The 18,984-nt window shown below is 49.6% G+C and overlaps 1 protein-coding gene across 1 annotated transcript in view; it reads right to left on the bottom strand.

Annotated features, from left to right (window-relative positions):
• The window catches only part of Plcg2 (phospholipase C, gamma 2), a 136,868-nt gene extending 119,678 nt beyond the window's left edge, over positions 1 to 17,190 (bottom strand). Inside the window, exons 1-2 of the mRNA NM_172285.2 lie at positions 17,036 to 17,190; positions 11,092 to 11,330 (exon numbers count right to left, since the gene is read on the bottom strand). Coding sequence (NP_758489.1) covers positions 11,092 to 11,284 — 193 coding nt within the window. The 5' untranslated portion in view covers positions 11,285 to 11,330; positions 17,036 to 17,190. The remainder of the gene's footprint in view (positions 1 to 11,091; positions 11,331 to 17,035) is intronic.
• Between the last annotated feature and the right edge of the window lie 1,794 nt (positions 17,191 to 18,984).

The raw sequence follows: 18,984 nt of genomic DNA, 5'->3' as shown, positions 1-18,984 counted from the left end.
TTCTCTGTGTAGCCCTGGCTGTCCTGGAACTCACTCTGTAGACCAGGCTGGCCTCGAACTCAGAAATTCACCTGCCTCTGCCTCCCAAGTGTTGGGACTAAAGGCGTGCGCCACCACGCCCGGCCCTACAACTCAAGTTTTTAATCTCACAGCTCTGAGCAGGACCGGTTCTTTGTGAAGGCTCAGAAATTAGTTCCCACGGTGCCTCTAGTGTTTAGAAACAGCCTGCATTCCTTGGCGTGTGACCCCTTTCCTCAAAGCCAACAAAATACCATCTACGTCTCCCTCTCACACTTTGACCCTCACACCTCTACGAACCCTTGTGACTACATCAGTCCTAGCTCCAGGATCACATCTCAAAATCCATCCCATAATCCCCTCTACGAAGAGCCTTTCACCAGGTAGGGCAAGACATTCAAAGGTTCCAGGGTTTAAAGCTTCTCCTGGGAGCGGACTTTACAGACTTATTGCTGAGACCTCAATAGTATCTTCTTATCAAGCACTAGCTCATGAAGTGGGTGGGACATATCTAACTTCCCTAATATCTCACTCCTCTAATCCCCCTGACATCACACGGGTGGGCATCAAAACATCCCATTTTACAGATGGGAACAACAAGCCCAATGACAGAATCTCTTAAACCGAGGAGCCAAGAAAGGCAGCCAGTCAGGTCTCGAACCACTTTCCTTTTCTTCCTACGCACCGATTAGCTCTAGAATCTCAAGGGTGCTAGGCAGGTGCTCAGCCACTCCTCCCATTCATATTATTTATTTTGTGTGCATGCCTGTGGCATACAGGTATGCCATGGTATACAAGTAGAGAGCAGAGAGCAGCCTGGGGAAACTGGTTCTCTCATCCCACCATACCTCATGTTGTCACATTTGACAACAGTCCCTTTATCCACTGAGCCATCTTGCCAGCCCAAGCTGTGATTCTGCCCAAACACACACTTTTTTTTTTTTTTTTTTTTTTTTTGAGACAACCTTGCTATGGCTGCCCAGGCTGACCTTGCATTTACGGTGTCTTTTGTCTTTCTTGTTTTGTTTTACTTTGAGAGGAAGGGAAGAAGGGTCTTGGGTAGCCCAGGCTGCCTCAAGAACTTCCTGTGTAGCTGATCAGATCCTCCTGCCTCCATCTCCCAAGTGCAAGGATTAAAGATCCTTGTCCCAGCTTAGAGCTCGCTCCGTAGCCCAGGCAGGCCTTGAACCTATGATCCTCCTGAACAGCTGGGACAGCAGGCCAGGGGGAGAGAACCCAGTGTCCTCGGGCCTGGCTAAGCTCTGCTCTCCAGCATAGAGCATATGCTACATTGCCTTCCATCTCATATTCAATATGTAAACTAATTCATAATTATGCAACCAAATAGCCAGAAAATGAAAAGGGGCGTATCTGGAGTATATGATAAAAGGTAGCATTTTCTAGATCTGTAAAAGCACATCTAGATCTTACATTTTGAAAGGAAACCAACAAACGAACAAGAGGGGTTTGGTTTGGGCATCTGATTACATTTCTCCCAGGTGGAGAACCAAGGGTGTGTTCTCGCCCAGTTATAGTTTTAAATGCATTCATGGGTGCATTCTCGAATCGTCTCTACAGCAGGATCCTTTGGGGTGGGTTTGGTTTGTTTCACTTGGGAATGATAAAGCCGAGGAGAGGGACCACTCTGAGGTCTATTTCCACAGTAAACCCTCAAGATACCAGGCCTGGTACTTCTTGTATCTCAGAGACACGACCCTTCCCCACACAGTCAGTCTGGATGACTCTCCTGGCTCGGTGAGGCTTGCAGCAAGCCAGTCTGCAGATGCTGCAGAAACCAGAGAGACCTCAGTTCCTGACCGAGTCTCCCCACCTTCTCCTCCTCCTCTCCCTCCTCCTCCTCTCCCTCCTCCTCCTCTCCCTCCTCCTCCTCTCCCTCCTCCTCCTCCCCCCCCTCCTCCTCCTCCTCCTCCCTCCTTCTCCTCCCTCCTCCTCCTCCCCTCTGGGAGGTGGAGTGCTGGCTAGCCCCTCCTTCTGCTAAGCCAATGTTGCTACTTTCTTTTCTACAGATTACTTAAGTTCCCATGTTCTTCTTTCTCAGCACAGACTCCTTCACACCAGCACTTCACACACACACCCCAAAAATGTCTGCCCACCCATGACCACCAACTCCACTTAGAAGTGCAAGCTGCAGCTCCCCAGTCCCTCTTGCTGCTGCAGAGATATGCACTAAATTGACCCCACCTGGAGCTGTCTGCAGAACCAGCCACAGCCTGCGCACACCACTCCTGTAAACCCAGAACAGCCCGGGTTCCCCTGGCCTGTGGAAGGGAGGAGGCAAGGAGCCAGGCTGCCCGTCAGCGCACAGCCTCACATCCTAGGCCAGCTCTGGCAGGACCCTGGATTTGGCCACAGAGGAGCAGGAGGCGGACATATGACACACACTGGTACCTGCTAGTGACCTAGTGTTTCAGCCACCTATCTGAGAGGCTGAGAGACACCCTATGAAGAACCCTCCATCGGCCCTGTTACAAACATTCACAAAGTCAGCCCCATGATACCCTGGGGACAAATATGCTCTGCTGTCAATACCAATAAGAAAACTGAAGTCCCAGAAGGTATGTGTGGTGGCACATGCCTGTAATCCCAGCATCAAAGTGGGACAGAAGCAGAAGATGCTTGCTCTACAGCTTTAGGGCCACCATGAACTGTAGAGAAAGACTCAGGAGAGGAAGGGAAGAAAAGGAAAGGAAGAACGGAGGGAGAGAAGTCAGGGGTGTCGGGGAGGCCGAAACAGAATCACATTGCGTGGGTGAAGAGCCGCACAGCTCAGAGTCACTGCCTGTCTGTGTCTGAAACCCACATACTGATATATTCAGGGACAAACCTTGGGAATCAAGGGTACATGTAGGTCCTTTTCCTGCTTGGTTTACTGTCTAGATAAATTGGGGGGGGGTTGGACTCTCCCCTCTAAACAGACTGTCTCCTTCCTCCCAAAGCCACATTGCAGAGTAAGGCGTGGCACTGAAGCCCAACACTGCCCACAAGCAGGGCAGTTGGCATCAGGGCATCTTAGTTTCGTTCACAGTGGCACAGGGCTCGGTTGTCTCTGGGGTGTAACCCCTGCTCACGCTCAATGTAGACAGGTGGTGGGGACAAGTTCTTTCCAAAAGGATTCACCAAAGACTACTACCTTTCGGAGCTGGCTCTGTGGCAAAGCGCTTTGCTGCGTTAGTGCCAGGACCCAAACTCAATCCCTGCATACAAATGCCTATGTCCTGGCGGACACTTGCAATCCCAGCACTGGGGAGGTCAAGTGAGTGAAGAGCCCCAGATCTCACTGACCAGCCAACGTGGCCTATGTGGCAAGCTCCAAGCCCCGGTGAGAGTTCCTTGGGTCTCTAGGGATCATCACTGTCCAGTCTCATCTGTAAGCCAAGGCACAAGTACCAGGCAGCGTGACGAAGCTCAGGTCCTCTTTGCGTATTTGCTTGACAGCCACGGCAATCATTACTTAGGATGGAAGAAAGTCCCTCAGACTATCAAGGCCAAACAAGCCCCCACCGTCAGCAAAACCCAGGACACCACCGCCAAAACCAAAACGCCAACAGCATCCGTTGTTCAGCTGCTCCGATACAGAAGGGGCACCCCAGAGAGGGGCACTGCATGCGCAAAAAGGAAGGTTATTCTAGAAAGGAAGCTTCCAGCTACGACCTCCCAGGTCCTCTGCAGTTTCCTCTCTGTCTGAAAGAACAGCAAGAGAAGAGCCGCTCAGGTAGGAGAGAAGTTCTTTGGCTTATATATCCCGAATCACAGTCTGTTAGGGAAAGCCAAGGGAGAAACTCAAGCAGGGCAGGAGCGGGGAGGCAGGAGCTGACGCAGAGGCCATGGAGGGGTGCTGCTTGCTCCTACTAGCTTGCTCCTCATGGCATGCTCAGCCTTCTCTCTTAGAGCCCCTGCATAGACTGGCCCTCCCACATCAATCACTAATTAAGAAAATGCTTGCTTACAGCCTGATTTTTTTTTTCAACTTCATTAATTTTTGCTTTTGAAAATATACTTTTCCATACAATATATTCCCATTACAGTTTCCCCTCCAGCAACTACTCCCAGACCCTACCCGCCCACCCACATCCACACCTTGCTTTCTCTTGTATTAGAAAACAAACAAGCAATAATAATTAACTAATGAGTTAATTAACATAAAATAGACAGCACACGCCTTTAATCCCAGCACTCGGGAGGGAGAGGCAGGCAGATCTCTGAGTTCAAGGCCAGCCTGGTCTACAGGGTGAGTTCCAAGACAGCCAGGGCTACACAGAGAAACCCTGTCTCAAATAAATAGGTAGGTAGATAGATAGATAGATAGATAGATAGATAGATAGATAAGAAACACACAGAGATACAGAGATACATACATTGGCAAACACACAGAAAATCCATAAAAACAAAAATCAGAAACCATAACATATAAGTAAAAGACCTGTAAGGTTTAAAATAAAAACAAAAATAAAAAACAAAAAAAAACACCAAACAAAACAAAACAAAAACAAAACAGGGCCCAGACAGAGCATTATGAAACAAAACCAACCCCAAAAATACCACACATTTTATGATGACCATCAACTATTGGGTACGGGGCCTATCATTAAGTGTGGTTTGTATACCCAGTGAGATTATGTTGGAGAAAAATCATTTCTCCTTTGTGAGGAGTTATGAATTGGAGATGTCTTCTGGGTTGAGGGTGGGATTTGCATCCACGTCCCCTCTCAGCCCTGGGACCTCACACAGGGTTCAGATCAGTGCAGGCTCTGTGCCTGCCGCCAGTCTCTCTGCGTTCCTATGAGTGGCACTCCTTCCTCCATGTCTAGAAGGCCTTGTTTCTTTGGTGTCTTCCATCCCCTGTGGCTCTTACAATCTCTCTTCCTCTTATTCCAGAGAGTTCCTAAGCCCTGAGAGGAGGCATTTGATAGAGACCTCCACGGAGGTCTGAGGTCCCAGAGTCCTCACTCTGCATATTGACCACTTGTGGGTCTCTCTATTTGTTCCCATCTATGGCAGGAGAAAGATTCTCTGCCAATGGCCAAGAGAGACATTTATCTGTGAGTACAGCAGAATGTTGTTAGAGGGGCTCATTTTTTGCTACATTCCTTTAGCAGAACAGTAGTATTTTGTTTTACCCTAGGTCCGTGGTCTATCTAGTCTCAGATTCTTAGCCACCCAAACCGTATCAGGCTTGGATTCCATCTCATTAAATCCAGATATTGGTTGGTTACGCCTACAACTTTTGTGCCGCTATTACACCTGTGTATCTTTTAGGCAGATAGCCATGGTAGATCAAAGGATTTGTGACTGGGTTAATGTTTGCCTTTCCTCTCGGATAGCATGAAGGATACCTGCCAGCACCATGAACACTAGTCAGCAGAACCAGTGACAACTAACTCTGGTAGGCACCAGTTCAATTTCTCCAAGTTCAATGAGTTATATAGGTGTTGACTTCAGCAACTGGGGCTAGCCATAAGTTTGTGAGAAGCAATCAATAGCCTTGTTACGGCCCAATCTTATGGAGGCATTTTCTCAGTTGAGATTCCCTTCACTCAGACAACGTTAGCTTTTGTCAAATTGACATAAACCAAACCAGTACAACATCCAAGAATGGACCCATTTGCACACTTGATTAGGTTCCCACTCATCCTCCATCCAGTCTTCCCACACATCCAGGCACTCAACGGAGTGGCTTCTGCATACGGGGATTGTGGTCTTTCCCCCTGCTGTGGCAATCACCCGAGATCACCATTCTGGGTTCCAGCCGGAAACTTATGCTGCCTACAGACTGAGAAAGCATGCTTGAGCTAGTGATGAAGACAGTGACAACACAGCAGGAAGATTTAAGCCCTCCAGCCTATTCCTGTACTGTGTGACATGTCACCTGGTCCCCCAGGACGTAATCCTCCTCATCACGGGTGTAATTCCTACTGTTTAATCATCATGAAGACTGACTTCGCAATCTCTCACCCAGGCTATGTTTACTCACACACTGAACATTAGCTGTCTCTCATGAACATCATCACCATCATCATCGTCACCAACACCATCACAACTGGCACCATCATCCTTATCACTACAGTCTCTTCCACCACCTCCTCCATCAATCACTACCACCACCATCACAATCAGACCATCAGCAGCACCACCACCACCATCACGATCAGCACCATCATCAGCACCACCACCACCAATCAACACCATCACCACCACAATAATCACAATCAGCCTCAATGTCACCACCACCACCACCACCACCATCATCATCATCATCACCACCACCACCACCACCATCTTCATCATCACCACCACCATCATCATCATCATCACCACTCGACCCCAAACCACGATAGCTAAGCACTCCCATCAAGTCCCTCTGGCTAGGCCACAATGACCCAACTGAACCCTCTCCAGATCTGACCCACAATCTGCTCATTTGCATCTGTGGCTCCCACAGTGCCTCCTCCAATGTGCCATCCTCACTGGCCGGCTGGCACATCCTGCCCCTCACTCTCCACACAAGGCAGCTCTTCTACTAGCAGTGAGTCTTCCTTCTACTGTAAAGGATGCAGGAATCAGAGGAGGAGCATGGGGGGGGGGGTTATCAGATGCTGTGGGGCAGGAGAGCTCCCCTGATGAGACTCCTCATCCTCACTCCCAGCCATAGCACGTGCAGTGGCAACCAATACAGATAAAGCTATGCAAACATGGAAAGGCCAAGCTAACAGAAGGCAAGCGCCTGCTGGTCCCCAGCAGGACGCTGTGGGCTCCAGGAGATTTACATAGTATTTAGCAACTGCCAGAGCTCTGTTAGGTACCTGGCAGAGCTATCTCCAAACTAAAGTAGGTTGAGAAGGAAAGAGGCAGTAACAGGTTGTGTCATACACACACACACACACACACACACACACACACACACACACACAGAATGGGAGACAGATAGACAGAAACAGTCAGAAAGAGATGGAGACAGAGAGAGATTGTGATAATGAATTGTTTCCTAAAAAAAAAGGTTTTTTGCCTGTCGTGGTGGCGCACGCCTTTAATCCCAGCACTCGGGTGGCAGAAGCAGGCGGATTTCTGAGTTCGAGGCCAGTCTGGTCTACAAAGTGAGTTCCAGGACAGCCAGGGATATACAGAGAAACCCTGTCTCGAAAAACAAAAACAAAAAAAAATTATTAAGAACTATGCAGAGGGCTGGATAGATGGGCCAGTGGTCAAGAGCACTGGCTGCTCATCCATAGGTCCTGAGTTCGATTCCCAGCAACCACGTGGTGGCTCACAACCATCTGCAATGTGATTGGACCGCACTCTCCTGGTGTGTCTGAAGACAGCTACAGTGTATTCATATACATAAAATAAATAAATCGAAAGCAAGGAAGGGAGGGAGGGAAAGAGGAAGGGAGGAAGGGAGGAAGGACTATGCAGAATCGCTCAGCTTGACCAGTGAATGGACAAGCACAGAAGTCAGTGGCAGTGCAGGAGAAGGTGTGGGGACAGACCTCGAGGCTCCAATGCAAAGTAAAGCTGCTGCTTTTGTGGAGTGACACCAACTTCCCCCTATAAGGCGGAAACACACCGTACCCTGGCATGAGGCGCCTACAGCTTGTATGCAGAAAGAAAGCAAGGACAGCATCCCACACACACTGCATATGACACCTAAATTTCACATTAAGCACAGGGGCGGGAGGGGGGTGAAGGTGGGGGGCAGCGCAAGGACCTACATCAAAACCTCTACACCAGGAATGGAGAGAAGGCTCTCTCTGTGGTTAAGAGCACTGACTGCTCTTGCAGAGGATCTAGGTTCAATTCCCAGCGCCCACATCAAGTGACCCTCAGGTGCCCATGGGGACCTGAACACACATGCACATGAACTCACGAAGGTGCGCACACATATACCAGGATAAATTTTAAAAACCTGCACACAAATGCTCAGAACCACGCTCTTCGGATTAGATAAGAGACGGGAAAACAGATAAATGACCTAAAATTAGCAAATAGACTAATTTCCTGTAGCGTATTGCCTGGATATCTTAAGGAATCAAATTCTGTTTCTCACTAAAATGTGGATAAATTCTAAGACACGAAGCAGAAAGAAGCCACATGCAAAAGCCAAAATTACGATTCCCTGTCCATGAAATGGCCACAACACAGCCTTCTATAAATGGCATTTGTAGAAACAGAAAGTAGATTCAGGGCTGGGGGGGGGGGGCGGTTGGGGGGGGGGAGTGATGGAGGAAGGGGGTCAGTGGGACGAGGTAAGTGCCACTTACTGAAAGTGTACCAGAACTGACCATGCTGATGCTAACAAATGATTAAATGTGCTCTGCGCTTGCAAGTGGATGGCAGTGACTGGTGTCTCCTCGCTGCTCCCTGCCTTATATTCTGAGTCAGGATCCCTCACTGAACCTGCACCTCACCGATTGTCATTACCCTGGCTGGCCAGCCCTGAGATCACAGGTGTCTGCCACCATGCCTGGCTTTTGTAGCTCAGCATCTCTCTCTCTCCCTTCCTCTCCCTCCCTTTCCCTCCCTCTCCCTTCCTCCCTCTCTCTCTGTTCCTCCCTCCGTCTCTCTCTAGGGTCTCCCTACATAACCCTGCTGTCCTAGAATTCACTATGTAGAAAAGCTGGCCTCTACCTCACAGAGATCTGCCAGCCTTTGCCTCCCAAGCGCTGGGATTAAAGGCGCATGCCACTCTACCTGGCTCAAGATTCTCTTCAATCCATAATCCTCTAATCCTGCCTCAACCTCCAGAGGCTGGGATTACTGGTTTGAGTTACCACACCCGGCTTTGCAGGGTCTCTTTGAACCATAAACTGTGTGTTAAGTCGATCTTGTTTCAATAAAAACATGACTTACTTTTTAAGAAGACTGCAAAAACCCACTGCTGCAGTTCCTGACAAATGGCAGGGAACAGCACACGTCCCACTCCGGGTTAAACTGCCACGGTGCAGCCAGGCCCGTGAAAGCAAGAGGCAGATCAACGTGTGCTGATAAGGAACCAGCCCCAGGTGAAAAGAAACCAAGGAGCAGAGGTTATATGAAATATTTAAGACACACCTGTCACATGAAGGCAGACTATTACCAGAAGACTAAACGACTAATGAGCTGGCCACCCTTAGCTTCAGCTGTAAAGCCTCTCCATCCCAGAGTCACCTGGGGAAAGTAATTGCCTCTATCAGATTGCCCTGTGGCCCTGTCTGTGGGACATTTTCTTGATGGCTAATAGAAGTAAAAGGGCCCAGCCCACCATGGGCGGTGTCATCCTAGGAAAACTAGCCGAGCAAGCCAGAGATAGCAAGGCAAATTGGTAAGCCGCGTTCTACCCCCATGGTGTCTCCTCACTTCTGCTTTGAGTTCCTGCCCTGGCTTTCCTCAAAGATGGGCTGTAGCCTGTAAACTGAAATAAATCTTTTCCTCCTATTTGCCATTGGTCATGGTATATATACAGCAACAGAGAACAAGCTAGGTCAGCGCTTATGCAGGATACAGGTGAAGAGAGGGTCAGAGGTGAAAGGCACTTGTGAGTTAATTCTCTAGCTTCTCACAGTACTTCATTTTTAAGGCAAGGTCTCACTATGTGGCCACAGTGAACCCACAATCCTCCCGCCTCAACTCCTAGCACTGCTATTTCAAAAGTACATTATAATTTTTCTATGAAAAGCTAGTCAGGGACCTGCCACGAGGGCTCCATGGGAAAAGGCACTCGCCACCAAGCCAGACGACTTAAGTTTGATTCCCCAGGCCCCACATGGTAAGAGGAGAGGATCAACTCCTATAAGTTGTCCTCTGACCTGTGCACGCATGCCATAACATACACACAAGTAAAGAAATTACTGTAAGGAAAAATCATGTGAGCTTTTCAGTACGGACCTGGGGACATAGCTCATTTGGCAGAGTGCTTGTCTATTATGCACAAACGCTGGGTTCCATTCCTGGCCCAGCATAAAAATAAATAAATACATACATAGCAGTGTTGAGGTGCACACCTCTCTCCCCAGCTCTGAGAGCTAAAAGCAGGGAGATCGCCGGTTGAAAGTCATCCTCAGCTACTTTCCAAGTTCCAGGCTAGCCTGGGCTACATGAGACCCTTCTAAAACAAAGAGGGCGGGCAAGATCACCTCAGTGGGTGAAGGTGCTTGTGGCCAAACCAGATAGCCTGAGTTCTGTCCCCAGAATCCACACATAGGGGAGAGGCAACTCCCACAAGTGCCCCACCCTGACCCTCATACGAATGCTATGAGCGTGCACGCACCCACACATGCACACTTAAATGAACAAATAAACTTCAAACAAACTCACGCTAATTGGTAAGAAATCAAATTAAAGCACACATCTGCAACTGAAAACTCTGTTTGCTACAATCTCCTCAGAAAGTCCCAGAACTGAGCCAACAGCCCAGTATAAGGTGACTAGAGAAGGCACAGCCACCAGGACCAGAATTTCATCTGAAGGCTGCAAACAGTAACTGATTTTTTTTTTTTCTCCTTCCCTGTACCTTTAAACACAGAGCTCCTTGCTGCTGTGGTTTGCAACAAAATAAATAAATCGTTAGGCGTTTGGCTACTAAGCCCCCAGCCTCCCCAGGCCTGTCAGAAGTCAGACAGCTCGCTACCTTTGGGACCAGGTGATCCCCACTTCTGTTTCACTATCAGGGCCAAGTTGACCAACTGGGGTTGCTGTCGTTTCACAAGAACTTCCCTGGATCAACTTCCCCCACCTGATCTCAACCTCACCCCGCCCCCACCCACACAAAGTGGAACCAAATGAGGCTGGAGAGCCAGCTCAGTGGTTAAGAGCACTGACTGCTCTTCCAGGGGTCCTGAGTTCAATTCCCAGCAACCACACGGTGGCTCACACCCATCTGTAACGAGATCTGATGCTCTCTTCTGGAGGGTCTAAAGACAACGACAGTGTACTCATAAAATAAATCTTTAAAAGAAGAATGGACCAAATCAACACTCATCCTGACAGACGGGTTTAAATAAAGCAGGGTGAATGAGCAGATGCTACTCTGGTAGGCAGCAGGGCTTATGGACCCCGCTGCTCTGCCCAGCAAGTACTTACGGAAGCCTTCAATCTTGTCTGCGGTCTTGCTCCATGCCACCTGCCGAGTCTCCATGATCATCTGTACTGTCCTCCGCTCTGGGGTGGATTTGCGGGCGTTGAACACGGTCATCACCGTCCCTAACTCCAGCGCTCTCTTGATCTGACTCTTCTCATATTCTGGAAGGGTGTCCACGTTGACCATGGTGGTCATTGTCAGCCGCTCCAGGGAGACGGGAGAAGCAGGAGAAAGATGGAGGCTGGGGGGGGGGGGGGGATAAAAGAGTGAACTGGCTTTAATGAACTGAGGTGGGTGTGTGACTGGAGTGTCAGTAGCCAAGACCCTGTTATAGGTGAAGTTATAGGTGAAGGTTCTAGTGCTGAGAGCCCTTGGCCACTTAGAGAGCGCAGGTTTAAATAAAGTCTGGGTGGAGATGGGGGAGGGGGGCTATTGGCCTCCTTGACCCTCCCCACCGCTAGACAGACTTTGAATAACCAAATCTCCACCCTCTCTTCTTGTCCAAATTTGAATAAGCAAAGCCGTTCTGACAGGCTCGGTAACCTCTCTCCAGCACCGTATCTAACCTGCTAGAGCCTAACCATCCATTTATAACAAAAAATGAGAACAGCTGGTTCTTCTGCATAACAATGAGACCAAAAAGGTAGAAAATGTCCAGGCCTGGCAGCCCCCCTACTAATGGTGGCTTCTCCACACCTCTGCTTCCATTCCATCCCTCCTCAAGGGATTCCTAAGCCCAGAGGGCAACCCTCAGCCTCCCGTGTACAGCAAAGCAGAGTACCCAAGTGTCTTTGGAGCAGCGCCCTCCTACGGGCAGTTAGTGCTTAAGCGAGTATCCCAGCCATTGTCTGGACGTTCTCATACCCCCAAAACAACGGGCAAATTCAGAATCCAAGCATTCTTCCCTCTCCCTGGCTCCTCCGAGGAGCTCTCTGCTGTACCCAGCTTCTTGCCCCGAGCCCCTGAGGTTCTCAGCCCAGTGGCTGGCAGCATTTCAGAACGCAAACTCAATCTCATCACTTCTCAGCTCAAAGCCCCTTGAGCCTGCTGGATGCGGAGATAGGTGCACCTGTACCTAGACACCACACCCTTTCGACCTCATTTCCAGCCATGCAAAGGACGGCAATGTTACCAGCCTCCTGAAGACTTTGTAAGACCTAAATAAAATAATCTATGCATCCCAGGCCCCTAAAACAAGGGCACAAGTCAGCTGTGGTAATGCATGGAAGCGGAGTGTAGAACCTCAGCTACGTAGTAAGTTAGGGGCTACCCTGGGCTACACAAGACAGTATCTCAAAAAAATAGGAGAGAAAGAGTTGAGTGGAGAGATGGCTCAGCAGTTAAGAGCACTTGTTGCTCTTGCAAGGGATCAGGATTTTGTCCCCACCCCCATGTCAGGCAGCTTAAGACCACCAAACTCCAGCTCCAGGGGGTCTGATACCCTCTGTTGACCTCCTCAGGTACCAGGCACACACGCATGATACAATACATATATGCAGGAAAATATTCATATATATTTTTTTTAATTAAAAAAAAGTCAACTTAGGGGCTGGAGAGGATGGCTTAGCAGTTAAGAGCACTGGCTGCTCTTCTAGAGGCCCCGGGCTCAATTCCCAGCACCCACATGGCAGCTCACAACTGTATTGCTTAACTCCAGATCCAGGGGATCTGACAAACTCATACAGACATAGGCAAAAGCAAACCTACCAATGTACATAAATAAATAATATAATTAATTATATTGCATAGTATCACATATAACAATATATAGTAAATACTAATAAGTAAATAAATATGGTTTTTTTAAAATCAACTAAGAGGGTGCTCAGTGGAACTGTGTGACAACCTCAGCTCCTCCTGCCAGGTCCCACAGTTGTCATTGTATCCACCAGGATTACCAAGCAGCACTAGAAAGCTATTCCACCCAGGCCAAAGAACAGGAAGTGAGAGGCAGGCCTTGGACTAGGACTGTGGGGGCCTCCAATCTGCTCAGTCTCTAGGCAATTTGCTCTGAACCTCAACCCTGTCACTTGCAAAATGAGGACAAAATACCCTGAGGTATGGATGGTGTGATTTGGGGAACTAAACACTGACTGATGGATGCTTATCTATCCATCAGCCAGGTGATCGGAGCTCTGAGTATCAACTCTGCTTGGGCTGGGAACTAGGATGCAAATGTCAGCGAACAGGGAGAGGCTCAGACCTTGCCCTTTGCTCGAAGGAAGGCAGAAAGGCTCCTAGGTGGGAGAGCTGGCCATGGGGAGGCATTGTCTCCACCTGTTCCCTGCCTATGGCTTGGGAAGAAACAGCAGTGCAGAGCCAGGTGTAATACCACCCTCTCCCTCCCCCTCCCCCTCCCCCTCCTCTGCCTCCCTCCCCCCACCTGAGGCCTAAAGGACTCAAGAGAAATCAGCTGAGGAAGGAAGGCTTCTGAGTTCCATCTTGGTAAAAAGATGAGGCACTGGGGGTGAGGCTCGGTGGATAGAATGCTTGCCTAGCATGTTTGGTTCTCAGTGCCACATGAGAGAGTTTGGTGGCCATAGACCATAAGCCCAACACAAGAGAGGTGGGGAGAAGAAAATCAGAAGTCCAAGGTCATCCACAGTTAAGGCCAACTTGACTTATACTAGACCCTGTGAAAATGAGATAAAAACACACAACAGGGCACCCAGCTATAATCCTAGCACTTGGGGAGGCTGAGGCAGGAGGGTTGCTAAGAATCCAAGGCCAGCCTGCGCTACAGAGTGAAAAGCTGGTAGAGGAACAGTCATCTAGCCTGGGGAACAGGCTTCAACACAAGCCAGGATGTGACCTCACAAGATATATATACACTCTTAGCTCTCCTGTCCACTTGGGAGCTACCCATGCCAAACGCGCTATTTATATTGACACTATCAGTTAAGCAGGCTAGCCACTGGAGATGAGAGAGGGGAGTTTCCAGGCTAGTTCATCGTTGGGGGGGGACGGGACAGAAGCAAAGGCCCCCTGGAAAGTAGCTGTTATTATAAAACTCTCTAGACATGACACCGGTTTACCCTCAGGTACCTTATAGACCAATACATGCCATGCCTGGGAATACAGCTCAGGGGTAGAGCATCTGCCCAACAAGAGCCAAGTCCTGAGTTCAATTCCTAGCACCGGGGGAAGAGGGAGAAAAGCTGACAGCTTTAAAAATCAAAATCCATCCAGAGAGGAGGAAATTATATGACCAAGGTCACACAGACAGACAGACAGACAGACAGACAGTCATATGATTCTGATCCTTTCAGGGCTTGCTTTTTGTGAATTCAGAATGCTGGCAGTACTTGGCCATATGCCAACAAAACTGGCCGACTCTTTGAAGAGTGGGTAGGGGGACTGGCTTGTCCAAGGTCACCCAGCTTACAAAGTGGAAGATCCAGGTCCCCGTTGCACAGTTCTGCACTATACAGAATGCTCCATCCTGGCATCCCCACTGTTTCTCACTGTTAGATGCCCAGGAAAGGTTTCCCCCAGCAAGATCCCAAGCCCTGAAGCAACACCACACTGGAAACAGATTCTGGACAGGGCACCAGGCAGTGGCCAGTTCAGGCAGAGTATTCCAAGCTCCAACGCCCAAGGCAAGAAGGTCTCCTCCAGCTGACTGTATTCCCAGAGCAGGGCCCTAGCCATCAAGATAACTCCCTCTTTGCTTCTGTTTTGTTCTTTCCAAAATGAATGAATTAGCCTGGACTCCCCTTCCCTCCACCCCTACTATGGGTAACCTGATCAACTCACATAGTCAGTACAAACATGGCTGGTGGTGCTGGGAAGAAACCTCTTTTCTTTCTTTTCTTTTTTTTTTTTTTTTTCACGTTTCTATGTCCTTCACACTTTGAAACCAACTTCTCACACACAAGAACCCCAAAACAGGAAACAGGGACTATCCATCTCTTGAACAGTCTCTGCACATGTGGGTCAGTGCTGGATTTCAGCCAAAAACCCAAGGAAGAATTCTACTAGACTTTGGACCAGCTGAACCCTTGAATATTGCCTGCCCTTCCCACTGCACCAGGGATATCGGGGTTCATTTGACGGTCATCCTAAAAGCATGGGAAGGTCCAATCCAAGAACCAACAATGTCCACCTGTACACGTGGAAGTGAAAACAGGGTTGACTTTTTTTTTTTTTTAAGGGCACTGGTAAGCACCTCTAAAGTATAAAGTTGATCCAGCAAGCACTCTTGTGCAAAATGAGACATCCGGAAAGATCCTTACAGGACCATAAAACCAGAAACACTTGGGCTCCTCATCTCTGGGAAGTGGGCGGTGGGGGATACGGGGGGGGGGTACGGGGGGAAGGGGGGTTGGGGGGTGGGGGGTGGGGGGTGGGGTGGGGAGGGGTGGGGGGAGGGCATCCCCTACAGGCCAAGAGTATTGGCACACACTGATCATCCCAGCACTTGGGAGGTGGACACAGGAAGATCAGAAGTTCAAGGCTAACCTGAACTATATAATGAGATTGTCTCAAAAATAATTTTAAAAAATTTAAAATGTACAGAAGCTACGGAAAAGAGTGGATTTATAAATTATCACACGCCAATTTTGATCTTGGGAGATTTGTGAGCTATTTTGATTTAAAAAAAAAGAAACTTACAAATTAATGAGTTATAATATAAATGTTATTAGTGATATATATATATATATATATCTCGAAAGCATTGCTTGTAAATCTAGAGGGGGCCAATGAGAGAGGATGGGACAAGACATATGAATGGGTCCACTCTGTTAGTTGAAACAGAAAAGCCCTTTTGCGGAGACAGGGCAGGGAGAGGGTTGCCTATTTTCGAAATTAATTATTTGCAGAAGTTTTCCCACCAGTAACTTCCCACCAACTTCGCCCAGGAGGTGCAAAAGGGTCCCCGCTGGGGCTCCTTCAGAGTACCCCACACACGCCGCCTTGCCTGGGAGGCCAAGCACCGAGTAATTTTAAGCATCAATAAAAATCCACAGCCAAAATCCCCTGGGACTGCTACACTGCTGCCCACAACCGTGCAAAATGGGTAACAGCCTAGGGCTAGTCCCGACCCCAACATCCTGTAAGTGTCCCGCAGAAGCAAAGAGCAGGGGCCATGACCTGTGCCCACCAGGAAGGGCCTTTGCCACCAGGGTCAGGAACTGCAGGGAGTCTCTTTGATGCCCCGGAAAACAGGCTCTGGTCTAGTACGGGACCCAAGAGAGAAACCTGGACTCGGGGGGTGGGGGTGGGGGGGCTCCTCTCTGTGTGCTGTGTCACATAAATGGAACTGAAATTCAAATTTAGGTCTCAGAGAGAAAGCCACCTGTTTCCAGGGCGTGTCGGCCCCTCGCCCTGCCAGCCTCTCTCTCAACAGTTCGAGATCAGGGTACGGACAGGGCCTGCTCCTGACTTTCCAGGTATCAACCTCCTAGGTCCGGATACAACCCACCTTCCCTTCGAATTCTGGCTCCCCGCGAGGCAAATGACCTCTTTGAGATCCCCAAACTGAACTGAATTGCGGGAGGGGCGGGTCCCAGAATCGCGTGTGGAGAAAGAGCTGCTCCGCCCCACCCCGGAGCCACCTGTGTACTACTGGGAAGTACTGTTCAAAATCAAGTCCCCGCAAGCAGGGACGCGGCTCCCGCGTAGGACTCTCGGTGGCGAGGTAGACGCTTCGGCCACCCCAGCACCCGGAGCCGCGTCTCTCATTCAAACCCTAGTTGGCCACTGCTCACCCTGGAGAGGTGGCGCCAGCCCCAGGAGAGGAAGTGGCCGGCGGCTGGGCCGGGCCCGGCTGTCCCTAAGCAAGGGTTCCCCAGGGCACACCCGGCCACCTGCCCGGATCGCGCACCCCAGCCCTGCCCGCGCCCTCTTGGGCTCCGGCGCAGTCCCCACCCAACGCGGTGCCAGCTCTAGGGTCCCCGCACACGCGCAAGTCCCCGGGGAGCTCCATCCATCCTGGCTACTCACCTGGCGGTACCCCCGGAGCGCAGCCACCCGCACAATCCCTGGGCCTGCCAGCCACGGGTTGGGGGGACTCGGGGGTCCCTCGTGCAGCAGCCGCCTGGGGCCCGGGCAGTCCGGCAGCGCAGGTCTTGCTCAGCGGCGCTCCTTACTTCTGCTTTGGAGGCGGCCGCGCCACGTGACTCCTCGGGGCCGCCCCCCTTAACGCGCCGCCCTGTCTCAAGGCGGGTCCCGACCCGCCAGAGCATCCTAAAAGAGTCATGCCTTGCCCGACCAGGGGGAAACTGAGGCAGCCCCAGTACCACCTGCCTGGCCGCGATCGCTTAGCCAAGAGAACAGAAATTTCCCAAGAATATCAGAGTTTATGGGGCGCCTACTGCATACAGATACCATGCATGCATTGATTATCTTCACCCACTCGGGGTTGACAGAGCTGAATTTAGTAGTACATTGTTTCCTATCTTAAATGCCGCAGCCTCAGTTTCCATCTCTGCAAAACAGTGCCAGGCTCAAAAGTTTGTTTCAAAGAGTAACTGGGCACTAGAGAACTGAAATCTTGGCTTTTAAATTGGAAGACTGTGTTCTTTAAAACTCGTTGCTTTTTTTTCTGGGGAAAAAAAAATGTATTTTTCCGCTTAACGGTCCATACCTTTAATCCCATAACTAGGAAGGCAGAATGACAAAATTACATCTCTGAATTAGTTCAAGGCCAGCTAGGGCTATACAGTGAGATCTGTGTCCAAAAAAATTTTTTTAATATTATTTTTAAATTATGTGTATATGTGTGTGTTTATGTGAATCCATTTCTGTGAATACAGGGGATCAGGGAGGCTAGAGCTCATAGGATTCTCTGAAGCTGGAGTCACAGGCTGTTGTGGCTATGTGGGTTGCTGGGAGCTGAACTCCAGTCTCTGTAGGCGCAATATGTGCTCTCAACTGCTAAACCACCTCTCCATTCTGACAGAGAGAGAGAGAGAGAGAGAGAGAGAGAGAGAGAGAGAGAGAGAGAGAGAGATTTAAGATTTGATGATTTGATTTGATTTCAGGCTGGTAATCCCAGCACTTAGGAGGCCCAGGTAGGCAGATCTCTGTGAATTTGAGGCCAGCCTGGTCTACAAGGAGAATTCCAGGGCAGCCAAAGCCACACAGAGAAACCCTGTCCAAAGAAAGAGAGAGAGAGAGAGAGAGAGAGAGAGAGAGAGAGAGAGAGAGAGAGAGAGAGACTTGGTTTCTTCTGGGTGCCTTTAATCCTAGCACTCAAGAGGCAGAGGCAGGTGAATCTCTTGAGTTTGAGGCCAACCTGGTCTACAGAAGGACTTCCAAGACAGCCAGAGCCACACAGAGAAATTCTGTTTTGAAGGATAAATAAATAAATAAACAAGCAAGCAAACAAACAAACAAACAAAAAGACTTGGTTTTATGTAGCCCAGGCTACCTCAATCTTCTAGCAGGGACCAACCTTCTGATCCTCCTGCCTCTAACTCCCCGGGGCTCAGTTTACAGGTTTTGCCACTGTTCCCTTTTACATTGTGTCCCCCCACCTCATCCCACCCCCGCAGATGTCCTGCACTAGGTCAGCACTTTACCAACCTCATGCTGAGAGCCACCTTACAGCTGTCCCAGCACAGTGGCCACTGGCTTTGTTCTTGTCACCAATCACCATCCAACAGGTATGTATCCCTTCAGACACAGGGTCTCCTTAAGGGTCTCCTTGCAGCTCAATATGTAGACCAGGCTGGCCTCAAACTCACAGAGATCTGCCTCCCTGGTGCTGAGGCTAAAGGCATGTGCCACCACTAAATCACTCATGAAAGAGATCATGATGACATCAAACACATGAAACACGGGCCTCTTCTCAGAAATAATGACTAGGGCTGGAGAGATGGCTCAATGGTTAAAAGCACCGACTGTTCTTCCTAAGGTCCTGAGTTCAAATCCCAGCAACCACATGGTGG

This window comes from Mus musculus, chromosome 8, assembly GCF_000001635.26.
Source record: "Mus musculus strain C57BL/6J chromosome 8, GRCm38.p6 C57BL/6J".
In the NCBI taxonomy this organism is placed as follows: Eukaryota; Metazoa; Chordata; class Mammalia; order Rodentia; family Muridae; genus Mus; species Mus musculus.
The sequence above is the reverse complement of the archived record's forward strand: the minus strand, read 5'-3'. Positions and strand labels throughout refer to the sequence as shown.